The sequence below is a fragment of the Budorcas taxicolor genome, chromosome 11, assembly GCF_023091745.1.
Source record: "Budorcas taxicolor isolate Tak-1 chromosome 11, Takin1.1, whole genome shotgun sequence".
NCBI classification, from domain to species: Eukaryota; Metazoa; Chordata; class Mammalia; order Artiodactyla; family Bovidae; genus Budorcas; species Budorcas taxicolor.
The window spans coordinates 119,879,751-119,893,250 of NC_068920.1; the positions used below are offsets into that span (position 1 = coordinate 119,879,751).

Sequence of the window (13,500 nt, forward strand, 5' to 3'; positions counted from 1 at the left end):
TCCAAAGACTTATCTGAACTTACCACTTACCAGATTAGTCATTTTAATTAACTATTGGAGTTGTCAGATACAAAGGAACTTCATACTGATTGGCTGAAGTTCTCCGAAACCTTTAGGAGTCCCCGTCCCTCCATCCACTGCTTTCATAGTACTCTTTATATGTAACACAAAAGATGGTGAAAGTAATCACGGATTATGTAAGGCTCAATTTGTGATCCACCTTAACGGTCTGGCCTTTATCCAAAGGCAATCAAAAGCCATGAAAGCATTTATAAAGGAGTGCTTGGCAAGTTAAAAAAAGACCACTAAGCTATATATAGAATGTGTGCAAAGTTGACTAGATGGTGACTGAAACAAGGACAGAACTAGTTAAGTTTTACAGTCCTCTTGGTGCAAGATTAAGGTGTTTTAAACCACTGACAAAAGACTTACTTATACAAACAAAATTTGCTACATATATATGCATATTTTTATTTTTAGAAGGAATCCCAATTAACACAACAGTGGTTCTTAGAAAAAGAGATAAGAATGAGACTGACTTTCATTTTTCACTCTTTCTGTAAACTTTTCAAACAGCATATATATTACTGAAAGTGGGGGTTTATCAGGGTGATGAGCATATTGGGCCATTTTTCCTTCTCAGTAGTTCTATCAATAAATACAAAACTGGAGACTTCCCTGGCAGTCCAGTGTTTAAGATTCTTTGCTGCCCATGCAGGGAGTGTGGGTTTGATCCCTGGTCAGGGAAGTACGATCCCACATGCCACGCAGCCAAAAAAGAGAAAAACCACCACCACCACAACCTAACACAAAACTTAAAAGTACCCAGCATTAAGTTAACAGGCAAATGTTAACTCCTTTTTTCTCCCTTCACAGATTTCTCAAGTGAATCAGAAATAACAGAGTTTGGGAGAGAGTGGGAATAATGCAGAGTATAGAGCAATAAATTAACCTGCTTTTTGAAACCATGTATTTAATATTTTCATTGAACTGTGTCAATACAATTTGAAGCAAATGCCAACTGGAAGACCAGGCCCAGAAATTCATAAAAGAAACAATCTTCCAAACAACAAGGAATGCCAAGGTGCTCTTCCACTCCAGCTGCACCATCAGTGGCCATGCTGGTGCCAGTCAGACCCTGTTAACCAGATTACCGAGTATTTACCTGAAAAGAGAAAAATTTCAAAACATGTAAGGACACAATTTTAAGGATGGAAGATGTTTAAGGTGGTTATCCAAACTTCCCTAGTTTTATAGGTGAGAAAATACTAGAAGTACGAACTGTTTTCACCCTGATGACTAGCAAACTAACAACATTTATTGCTCCCATCCCAACTCCTCAAAAAATATGCCTTTCTGCCCTTGTAAGAAATTCACAACCTGTATATACTTACCACATCATCAATTTTCAGAATGCTCCGGACAGTTTCAGTTGCTAGAGTCAGTGCACTGACTGAAACCAACAGAGGCTGGACAACCAGTTCCTCCAATATGTTGGAAATACCACCCTGCAAACCAGTACAAGTTGCTTTTAGAGTTTATAATGATACACATTACCAACTACACTGTTACCAGAAAACCGCAAAGCCTTTCAAGCTTAGTTTTCCTATAGTCTAGTCAAGAGTCAGATACTCTCTACTAAGCATTTCCCTAAGTTATAGGCTATTTTTCAACTGAAATCTGGAAAAACTGAATTAATGCTGTACTCTCCCAATCTGAACTCCAAAACAATTCCTTGTATCTTTCATTTTAAAATTTCTGCCAAAAATTAAATAGATGATATAGTTATTAAATTTAAGATTTTTTTTTTGCTATATACCTGAAAATTTGTTGAGTTGCTCAGTCTTGTCTGACTCTTTGCAACCTCATGGACTGTAGCCTGTCAGGCTTCTCTGTCCATGGGATTCTCCAGGCAAGAATACTGGAGTGGGTGGTCATTCCCTTCATCAGGGGATCTTCCCAACCCAGGAATCGAACCGAAGTCTCCTGCATTGGCAGGCAGATTCTTTACCACTGAGCCACCAGGGAAGCCCTCAAAACTAACACTCTAAATCAACTATCTCAATTAAAGAAAAAAGGTATAAAATTTTAAATCATCTGATTCCTAATTCTGAATTTGGCCAAGTCTAGTCTACCTGGTACTTACAAAAACTCCCAACTACAGGAATTAAAAAACAAACACCCAGCCACCCTACCCATTCATCAACAACTCAAGGGACTCTTCATTCTAGCTTTTATCCAGTCTTTCCAATCTTAAAGTCCATTATATGATCAACACATCACCTCTGCTCTAGACAAAATGAATTAACTTTTTTGGTCCCTCTTACCTGTAAATCACTGCTTCCCCATCTGAAACTTTTTTATCCCCTACCAAACCAAAGTTGCAGCTTCCTAAAATTTTCCCTAACCAGTGCCCTCGAATCTACCTGCTTCTTCCATTAAAAAAAAAAAAATCACCTTGTAGTGTCCATTTTTTCCCCTTACATGTTAACTGTCTTCTCAATAAAAGGAGACGTTAATAATGCAACAGGAGAAATCAGTACTGTTCTATGTGTTTACCCTATGTAACTACACCAGGCTGGTGCTCACAACAGCAGCAATGGTTAACTATATACCAGCCATTTTTGTTAGAACTTTCTATTTGGTGGCTCAAATGGTAAAGTGTCTGCCTACAATGCGGGAGACTCAGGTTTGATCCCTGGGTTGGGAATATCCTCTGGGTAAGGAAATGGCAACCCACTCCAGTACTCTTGCCTAGAAAATCCCATGGACAGAAAAGTATGGTAGGCTACAGTCCATGGGGTTGAAAAGAGTTGGACAACACTGAGCAACTTCACTTTCACTTTCTATTTAGTAATCCATTTAATCCTCACTGGTCTATGAAGGAACTATAATAATCCCTGTTTTTACAACCAAGAAAACGGAAGCACAGATTTAAAGTTGTACAATCATAAAATGGCAGGGTTAATGAACAAAATACTATTTCTCACTTAAGGCATCATCTTCATTTTCACTCATTAGCATACACTAACTAACCTGCAGGTTTTGTATCCAAATTGAAGGTTACTCTATTTTTAATTAGAAAGCCTTTCATTCCACAGACAATTATGAAGCTATTAGTATTTTATATTAATCAACATTTTCTGCAGTAACAAAAGTTTAAATTACTACCTTTCGGACGTTAATGCCTGTAGTTTTTTCTCCCTGGGCATGCCGGTTTCTTAGTTCTGTTACAGTAGAAATGGGATTCAGGCCAGCATTTTCAGCTAATGTAGATGGAATGACTTCCATAGCATCTGCAAAAGCACGAATGCAGTAGGATTCCATACCACTCAATGTTCGTGAGTATTCAGTTAACCGTAGGGCCAACTCTATTTCTGGAGCACCACCTCCTGCAATAAGAGCTCTGAAATTCACAAGTGTATTTTTAGTTTATTTTATCCAACAGAAATAATAATTTATTTAAAAGCTTAATACTCTTTAAAGTTTTAATAATACTAAAAATCTTTAAAATCTAAAATCTTAATAATCAAAATATGGAAGTTTTAATGATCAAAACGTTACTTAGTAATATTACCTCTTCTTCACTAAACAGCGAATAACACAGAGAGCATCATGGATGGAGCGCTCAGCTTCTTCAATCACCAATTTGTTAGAACCACGAACAACAATTGTAACTGTTTTTCCAGGGCTCGCACAACCTGTAATCTTTAGTAAACAAACTCCAGAATTAGGTTATTTGAAGGATTAAAAAAAAAACAACCCCTAATCCCAAGCAAATAGAAACTTAATTTTAATAGTTACCTTGATCAGTTTGCCAGAACCATTTAAGCTGACTTCCTCAGCTAACTCAGCAGATCCCAGCATGTCAGCAGTGAACTGGTCAACATGAGCAACTGGTTTGGTTCCAATCGTCTGGGAATAACAGTCACATTCACAAACTCAGACGTCTGACTAGGGAACATTTTCACATATACAGATATTAAGAATATTTTACCTTACAAATGAATTCAATGTCTTCTCTTTCAATATCCTTTACCACCATAATCTTCATTTTGTTCAGGAAATGTAATGCAAGATCACTAAGAGCATCTCTAAAATACAGAAACAGTGATTATGTCAATCCTGGTTTAGAACAGAAATTTTGCTATTTAACTCCTTAGGGTTTTCCGTAATTTTACTACTGTTTAAATGGCCAATTATTTAATTATTTGTGAAAGGAGATGCTTTAAATAGCTTGACCAAATTTATGAGCTCAAAATTCTTAAATAAGATTTCTAAAGGATAATATTTAAAATGTACCCCAAGGACACTTGTAAAACACACAAAAGTAATGGTCATCATTCTTCTGATAGTTAATTAATACTTCATGAATTTAGAATTAAGTATCATGCTAAATTATGTTTAAGACCCCACAAATTTACATGTTTACACAAACTATCTGAATGACTCCAGCACCCCAACAACCCTGATACTGAAGGGTAGATATCAGTATACTTGTTTTACAGATAAGTAAACTGAGTTTTGAGAGCAATTTACTAGAAGTTACTAGCTATTATGTAACTTGAATTTAGAACCAGGTATTCCAACTCAAGAAGGTGTCTATATCAAAAGATCCACAATACTTATATAGAGTACATAAGAATGTGTCTACCTATTAGAAGAAAACACTGGAACATCAGTTTCTTCAAGGCATCAGTTCAAACTTTGGAGAATTCTTTCAATCCGTGGACTACCCAGGATTCCCCCCAAAAGAACTCCTAAAATTTCAAGACAAACTACTGCATGGCCCTTTAAATAAAGAACTTCCCTGGTGGCTCAGATGGTAAAGCATCTCCCTACAATGCGGGAGGACCTGGGTTCAATCTCAGGGTTGGGAAGATCTCCTGGAAAAGGAAATGGCAACCCACTCCAGTATTCTTGCCTGGAAAATCCCATGGACGGAGGAACCTGGTAGGCTATAGTCCATGGGGTCACAAAGGGTTGGACACGACTGAGCGACTTCACTTTAAATAAATACCTCTAAAATTTTAGCTATATTAGCTACCTTTTTACTTGATACTAAGGATCTTCATCAAGAAGGACATATATCCCACACTTAAATTATCATAACAAGAAAGAAACTCATTTTAGGTAATTTACCAGAATACTACAATGCTCTAAAATGCAAATCTGTTCCAGATTTCTAGTGGTTTAACACACCCCTAATGCTTCTTACAAACTGCTAGAAGGGATCCAAAATCAATTATTAAGAGGTCATCAAAATAAAATGCCCCATACCTTAGAATAGACTTCTGTATGAGAAGAACATTACATCCTGTTTTCTTAATTTGCTTCACTAAATTTAGAATATAAGCTCTCTCTTCTCTTAGCACTCGATCCATTTGAACATAGTCAGAAACCACTATTTGATTGTCCATCTGTTCAGAAAAAGAACGTATTAATAATTTGGATTTTAACAGTTCTTAAGCAAAAAATGAGAATTTTAATGAAAATATTATGTACAATATAAATCCAACGAAAATCACACCAACCTAGAGATTACATAGACACACAGAGAAAAAGTCTAGAAAAGTGAATATAAATGAAATGTAACTCAGGTTTTTTACTTTTATCTATACACCTTACTGGTATTTTTTACAATGTTTTGGAAATCATTAAAGGTAAAAATGGTTATCCTATTTCATGGATACGTCAATTCTCCTCATAAAATGTTACTGAAATAACTTCAATTGCATCCCTTTTACTCTATGGTTAAAAAATATTGATATGCTGAAAGCAATTACTAAAGACAAGTACTATTATATTTAAGACCTATAAAAGAACACTGATTTTTATATGGGTTAAAATTTGGGAGACAAATGACTCAACAGGAAACCTATATGCTAATACAATATGAAATGAGAGCAAACCTGAATCAGGTGACAAAGCTCAGCCACTCCTTTAGGGAATGGTACTTATCACTAAGAGATTTAATATGTTAAATTAAAAAATCACCTTTTTGGAATAAAAACAATAAGCTGGTTTAAGCTACTATGCAAACATAAAGGCAAAGGATCTGGAAATCCCTCTTACACTGCCACTTTCACATAGCCTAGCTTTACTGATTTATATACATCCTTATGATCATGTGTCTTCATTGGAGAAGTCAATGCTCCATTTCAATAAACAGCCAACTGAAATTAAATCCATCACATGTGGCATCCAATATTTTATACTTTTGTCTTGATTTTACTGATTATTTTTAAGTCCTTGCTTTCTATCACTAGTATTAATATCAGCATTTTCTGTTTTTATAATATTCAGCAAATATCTTTGTTATTAGAAAGTCAAACAGCTAAGGAATAATTTCATTTGGTTTTACTTACATCTGTTTTGGGAGCAGATAAGCAGAACTGAATAAGCCCAATTTTAGCCTTTTCAACTCTGGTTATGCCAGAATTTGCTACCTTTTGAGTAAGAACCAGACCTTCCACCAACTCACAGTCATCAATTGTCCCACTAAGAAAAAAGAAAATGAAGAGACAATTTAGAGGGGACAGAAATCTCCAAGTTTAACAGACTGAAAACAGATTAAAAATCATCAGTCTGATAAAATGTGCTTCAGGCTCACTCATATTTATTAATGGCCCATTTCTGAACCTCTCTGATCAAACCACTGCTCTGCCATCACCAGGGAATATAAAGTAACTCTTCAAATTTCCACATTAATATCAGCTGTCATGAAAACAAAACAACTAAACGTACATGACTTTCATCTACATTTTTCATTTAACTATTTTTGAAACAGCTTATGTTTACTTTGAAAATTAATTTTTGTTAAAGTTATAATTAGAGATGCTTACCCAAGCTTCTTAACTATTTTAATATCTCTAAGATCTACACTAGTAGCTGTGGCTGGGTCAATCACTTTCATCACTGCATCTACACTCATTGGAGAAAGGAGACTTGAATATTGAGACACAACCTAGTATTAAAAAGAAAAAAAGTTAAGTGTCATAAAATGTTGTTAAGAGAGAAAGTCCCAGTTCTTTAGCGATAAAGATATTCAAGAAGTAATCTCAATTACTTTTTTGAGTGGGGTGGAGAACATAAAGGGTCAGACACAACTGAGGTGATGATTTAGCACACACATGGAGTACATGTAAGGAAACATTACATATAAACTATCTTTTCCACTCAAGTTTGACTGTCACCAATAAAAATACACGTTTGCGTTTCTCTTATTAATAGTCAGGACTGACTAGATTACTAGTAATTCAACAGGAAATCCAAAAGAACAATTTTATGCTGAGGTTTCATATTTAAACTGAATTTATGATCAGATGTTATATATGTACAACCCTATTGCTGAGGGGCCGATAAAAATAGGTAATGGTTAGAACATACTGAGCATGAATTCTATGTCATGCAGTAGCTTTAACACTTTACATTCATATACTCAATCTTCCAATGAAAAACCTAAAACATACAGCTTAATTAAGTGGAGCTGGCACTGAACCCAAGCAGTCTAGGCTCTATGACCAATGCTTATAACCATTATGATATTCTGTCTAAATTAGTTCTGGGGACATTTTCAACACTATCACTTAATATCACTAATACGATCTAGATTTCCCCTTAACATTTAAATAACACTGATGAAAAGGAAAAAGAATGGAGTGGGCATGTGACACACAACATAACAGAGAACAGGTAACATGAGCTTCCAAGAAACTGAAAATAACATTAATGCTGTATATTTGATTTTAAAAAAATAGCAACATGGTTAAGAGATGGACCATGATGGGCAGCCCTATCTGGGGTTTAAGTCTCATCGCTGCCTCTCATTAGTGGATCTTGGCTAAGTTATTTAACTTCACTTTCTTTTCCCATCTGTAAAATCAACTTACCTAAAAGCCTTGACGTTAGTTAATTTTACTTGAATTGTTATGCAAATTAGTTTCGTTACCCACTCTTGAGAGTTAATATTTATGAACTATACAGCATCAAAAACCACAGAATAATAGTTGCAGTTCCTGATGAACTGAACTGTACTTTTACAATGATCGCATTGTGCTTGTCTCACCTTTGAGTTCAATGAAGTGGCCGCACTATTTAACAAAGTTTCTCTGTCACTCAGTTCCACAGGTCGAGACATGTCAGTCAAGATTTCAATGCCCTTTTCCAAAGCCTTCTGGAATGACTCAGAAATGATGGTGGGATGAATCCCTGTCATTTGTGAAAGGGTAGTTAATTTAATAATAACAGATAAACTTCATACTTGACATGAGTTAAAATTTCTTTGCTCATTACATCAACGCAGTCAAATTTTAAATTATTCTTAATAATGGTTCGAGTAACTTTAACTGCTAATATCTAATAATTTATTTCTATTTAATTTGAAATAAATTACATATTATATGATACTTAAGATTAAAACCATTTTTTTACTTTACAAAGTTGCTATAAATCTACATAATAGTAAGTGACTGAGGAATCACAACTACATTTAGGCAGTATGTACCAAAACAAGAATCCTTACTTTCTCCCCTAAATTACGGCTCTCACCTATAGCCTGTTTAGTAACACCACCAACCAGTCATTTTTTTAAAAGCAAAATTTTATGAAGTTCCATTCAAAACAAAAGCAGGAAAGCCAGGGGTGGGGGGAGACCCAGAAGCAAAAAAGAAAAAAATTTTTTAATACATGATAAACATAGCAAAATTAGCTGTTTCAAATTAAATTGTTAATCTTACAGTACTTTATAACTTTTGCCTTTATTCAGTAATAAAGCATGTCTTATGTCCTACCCACCTTTCTGAAGAAGCTTGGTACAGGAGTCCAAGAGAGAGCCAGCAATAATGACCACTGATGTGGTGCCATCTCCTGCTTCTATATCCTGAGCCTTGGATAGTTCCACCAGCTGGATGAACAGAACATGTCAAGTTGCTCAGTAAGAACTGGTTCATGAGAACCCAATAACGGCGTCAGTGACATTCACATCATGTTCACTTATAGATCTTGATTATCAGCACTGTAAGAGTCAATATACTTTTCTTCTGATTTTTTGTCCACCTTGGTTTGATTTAAAAATGATGACCTATACATCTGTGGCATGCAAAATTCTATTTACACACTTTATAAGAAGCTACATTATGATTTATAGTTCAGACTACAGGTTGTTTTTTCTTCCCATTACTTAAAAGAACTAGGGGCACTCTATAGATTCAGAAACTATGAAGTGCAGGATTCAGATGAGAGCAGATTATTAGTTTGAAATCCTTGGCCAAGTTTATCTGAACTGACCCTGCATGAAGCACAACCTGACCAGTTTTCAGTCACCTTTACCTATCAAAAGGGTTTTTTTAAACAGGAATTTCTAAGGAATTTGTTTTTGCTGATATTTTGACTCCTCACTTGACACTAGAATCACCATATTATAAATTATTTTAAAAAATAAATATCAGGGAAAATTTAAACACAAGGTTTATTTTGCAAACAAAAAATTCTACTTTCAGCTAACACCCACTGAACTAATAATTGGTACAAATTTTTTTTTAACTACATTTTTTTTCTCTCTTCCTTATATGTGTGGCACGTTGCTGTGGAAAAGGAGAATCATGTTCTATTATGATTTTCAACGAAGAACATAATGCTAGGCATACAACATATCCTAAAAATATGCCTGATTAGCATAAAAAAGAAAAACTTTCACCATGTTTAAACTTACCATGTGATCAAATAAAACAAATTTAACTGTTTACCGAATATCAAATAATACACTTAAAGAAACCCAAAAAACTCTCACCTAAAAATTACACTTACCATTCTGGCTGCTGGATGTAACACCTGCATTTGTTTCAGAATGGTGGCACCATCATTTGTAATGGTCACATCACCTTTTCCATCTTGAATCTGCAAAGTATAGTTTTTTAAAAGTTGTTATTTCAAAAAAATTTTTTCTTTATCCAGTATTAATGTGAAACCCTAAAAGCTCTACTAATTTTAATACTTCTTGTACAGAACTTATGTTTGCATAATGCTTAATTTCAAATTGTTTTCCCTTACCCTGGTGTAAAGATTAAGAACATGCAGTAATAGTCCCAGTTTACAAGTGAAATACCTGGGTTTTTTCCTACTTAAAAGTGAAGGAACTAAGACACTAAAAAAGGGATACAAAAGATATTATAAAGAATCATCATAAAATATAATTATAACTAGGTCCCATTCACCCCAAAGTAATCTGTCCCTTTCTTAACTCTCAAAGCCTTTCTAACACTTTACTTTTTAAACAGCACATCTCAACCCTCTATAGAGAGCTTGCAGTAGGCACAGTAGTACTAAATAAGTAATGAATGAGCCTTTTACCATTTTATCCATTCCTTTTGGTCCGAGGCTTGTTCTAATAGCATCAGCAACAGCTGTAAATAGGGAAACAAGAAAGAGAAACCAAGACTCTTTAAAGAGCAAAGCATTTCTTCTACCCACAAATAATCATTTTGTCCTTATTAGAATATGGGGCATAACAATTCACTGTGTTTGCTAAAGGAAATTCTATACCTAAAAATCTACTTCACACAGAAATATTTTACTCCTTTAACTGTATGACACTTCTCTTTTTGTTGCTAAAGTCACTATATGTAGCATTTGTACCCTGCACATATGGTAGAATAAATTTTGAAGTCACCTAATCCTATAAATATCAATATAACTTAAGTCATGTGCTCTGAATGAGAACTGCATTACCTTCCCCATTCTCTGAAACAAAACAAACAGCAATAACAGGACAAGCTAGATCTCCTAGCACATTCTACAGCCCTATTTGCTTTTGTATATTTCACAACTAAAATAATGCTTTCAGTGGGTTGTGTTAACAATACATAATCTTAAAAAGATTATAAGAAAATATTTGGTATAGCTTAAAAAATTATATTCTACTTAATTATTTCGTAATTGGGGGCTGCATTTCCTAATTATTCAACCATCATTAATCACTCTTTCAGGTGATTTTAGTGGACCCACATGGCAACGATTCTACAAGCAGACCAATTCACTTTAAGAACACCCTTACAATCATCTACAGGAAGCCTCTAGAAAGGCACACTATTCAAAAAATAAAATTTTTGCTGATCACCTCCTCAAAGTGTCTGAAGTTTAACATACTATGTAGTACACAATATTATCTGTTAAATGACTTGTGCTGAATAGTACTAGAACTACCACAACTATTTGTGTGTGTGTTGACATCGTCAACCAAAGAAAAAACTGGCTCCATGAATTACACTAAAGATGCATCTGGCAACAGCTTTTCCCCACCAGTCTGTAGGGTTCTGTCTGACTTGGACAGTCTAGTAGTCCCCCTTTGTTCCAGGAGCTCTCCTCACTTAAGATGTAAGGGTCAGGTTTACAAGTGGCCTTTTCTTCTTATATGCATTCCTCTCTTGTCCAATTTCAATTCTCTGTGCAGAGATGTTTCCAAATTTGCCGAAGTAAACATCCCATCCTGTTGCCTTGTTTGTTGAAAATCTACCATATTCTATAGCTTTCCCGGCCCCCCAACATGGCACCAGAATTTACCTAACACCTTGTTTTTAATGAAATAAATCTAAGCTTCAATTATGGTCTCTAGATAACTTTCAAACAACGTTCATTTCCGGGTAAAGACTCTCTTGAACTTTCAAACGACTCCTAAATTTACCATTTAGTCATTCTGACATCCTCAACTCATTTAAGCCTGAACCAGAACCTAGTCTCTCTTCTTCCACCATCCTTCCTTCAGTGTACCTGATTTTTCCCAGCAGTAGCAGCACCATACCCTCAGTCCCCTGGACAGATAACCTCAAATATCTGTAAGGCTGTACTCCATGTATACATATATACACACCTGGCTCCTCAGATGCTTTCTTATTTAAGCCTTACAGCAACCCTCCAAGGTAGCTATTATTTCATTATACTGAAAAAAAAATCTGTAGCTGCGGGAGTCGTGTTAAACCCTTTCCAGAACAACAACAAAGGACACCTTGTGGCCCCACTCTACCTTTCCGATCTCACTTCTCATTTCTTCAGGCACCTGATGCTCTAACCCAAATGAAATACTCCCTGCACTCATACACATAACGGGCAAGAACTCTAAGCCTCTGTTCTCACTTTTTCTTCTAGACTCTTCTAATTCAACCCGACGTCTCTCAATCCTCACAACTTTTTTTAAAGCGAACTTTTCCATCCTCAATTTTATAGGGAAGAAAACCTTGGTTAAAGGTCACAAAGCCACGAAGTAACGTAACTAAACGAAACCCAGGACTTCTTGAATTCCACCAAAAGGCAAACTCTTCTTCATTTGCTGGCTGTACGTGCGGAGAGGACACCAAAGCTCAACGCAGCCTCATAATTACTCTCAAACAAGGTGGGTCGGTCTCTTTCACACCCCCCAGTACAATGGACCCCGCCCCAATTTAAGGTGCGGAGAGTTTACCCGAATTCAATAGCTGAGCCAGAAAAGTATTTCCCTATTTTAATAAAACAAAAAGACTGAAAAGTATTATGCAAACATTCTACCAGTAGACGGCTGCATGAGGGCCCCGGCTGCTTTAAGTATGATGAAAGCAGCACGCCCCGGGACGGAAAATTACGGGCGTCTAAGACGCAGAATGGGGCCAGTCCAAAGGCTTCCATACTCGGGGTCGGAACAACGGCGAACAGGAAGGAGGAACCCTGCACTGAGCTTATTCTATGAGGCCCAAAGCGGATCATCTGAACGAACAGCCCACCCAAGGCTGGGGGTGAGAGTGCACAGTCAGGCCCGCAGGGCCGCGACTCAAGCCGGGGAGAGATACCTTTGGCTGCGGAGATGTTGCTGAAGCGGATCTGGGCCGGCTTATCGCGGTCCTGATAGGCGCTCTTCCCGCGGCCGCCGGCAGCCCCGACAGCCCCGGCGGGCGGCCCGGTCCGGGGTGCTGCGTTCTCGGGCATGGCAACCTTGGATGGGTCTGCGTGAGCTTGGGAAGGACGGATGGACACGGATTGCGGCTGACCAGGGACCAACCGTAAGCGCCCACCGCCTTCACGAACCTTCCAGAAAGCGGCGCCGCCGCCGGGAGGGGGAGGAGCCGGGGAAGGGGTCCTTCCTGGAGGCGCGGCGCTGCCGTGACGTCACAGACTGCCCGCCGCGCGCCGGGTGAGGGGGCCAGCGCCGAGGAGCTGGGGGCTGGCTGGGGCTGTTGGGCCGGGGGCGCGCTGAGCAAGCTCGGGGGAGGCAGAAAGGCTCACCTGCGATTGTAGGCTGGTGTCGGGACACCTCATCTCCCCACTAACCCCTCCTCGGGCCTGAGGACCCCTCCGTTAACTGCAGTTGGAAGTGTCACTCCCGGGTGGGTGGGGTTTTTGCCGGCGGTAGACTTGTATTTTTGGAAAAGGAAATGGCGACCCAATCGAGTATTCTTACCTGGAGAAAATCCATGGACACAGGAGCCTGGTGGGTTACAGTCCATGGGGTCGCAGAGTCGGACACGACTGAGCACA

The 13,500-nt window shown here is 37.5% G+C and overlaps 1 protein-coding gene across 1 annotated transcript; it reads right to left on the reverse strand.

The window, feature by feature from the left end:
- Nucleotides 1-953: 953 nt before the first annotated feature.
- On the reverse strand, nt 954-13,076 carry CCT4 (chaperonin containing TCP1 subunit 4). Its single transcript, XM_052647799.1, has 14 exons — nt 12,816-13,076; nt 10,351-10,403; nt 9,808-9,897; nt 8,797-8,905; nt 8,069-8,211; nt 6,846-6,967; nt 6,369-6,501; nt 5,281-5,420; nt 3,998-4,094; nt 3,805-3,915; nt 3,578-3,708; nt 3,172-3,406; nt 1,395-1,508; nt 954-1,165 (listed from the first exon to the last, which is right to left on the reverse strand). The coding sequence occupies exons 1-14, from the start codon at nt 12,949-12,951 to the stop codon at nt 1,151-1,153; spliced, it is 1,629 nt and encodes a 542-aa protein (XP_052503759.1). The 5' UTR covers nt 12,952-13,076; the 3' UTR covers nt 954-1,150.
- Nucleotides 13,077-13,500: the final 424 nt, after the last annotated feature.

What these genes read in the sequence shown, in the direction of transcription:
- CCT4 (XM_052647799.1), bottom strand. Translation starts at nt 12,951, where the DNA reads ATGCCCGAGAACGCAGCACCCCGGACCGGGCCGCCCGCCGGGGCTGTC. An exon ending in ACATTGAATTCATTTGTAAG is followed by an intron (nt 3,916 to 3,997) that starts GTAAAATATTCT and finishes TGTTATTCCCAG; the next exon opens with ACGATTGGAACCAAACCAGT. An exon ending in CAGGCATTAACGTCCGAAAG is followed by an intron (nt 1,509 to 3,171) that starts GTAGTAATTTAA and finishes ACTGGTTTGCAG; the next exon opens with GGTGGTATTTCCAACATATT.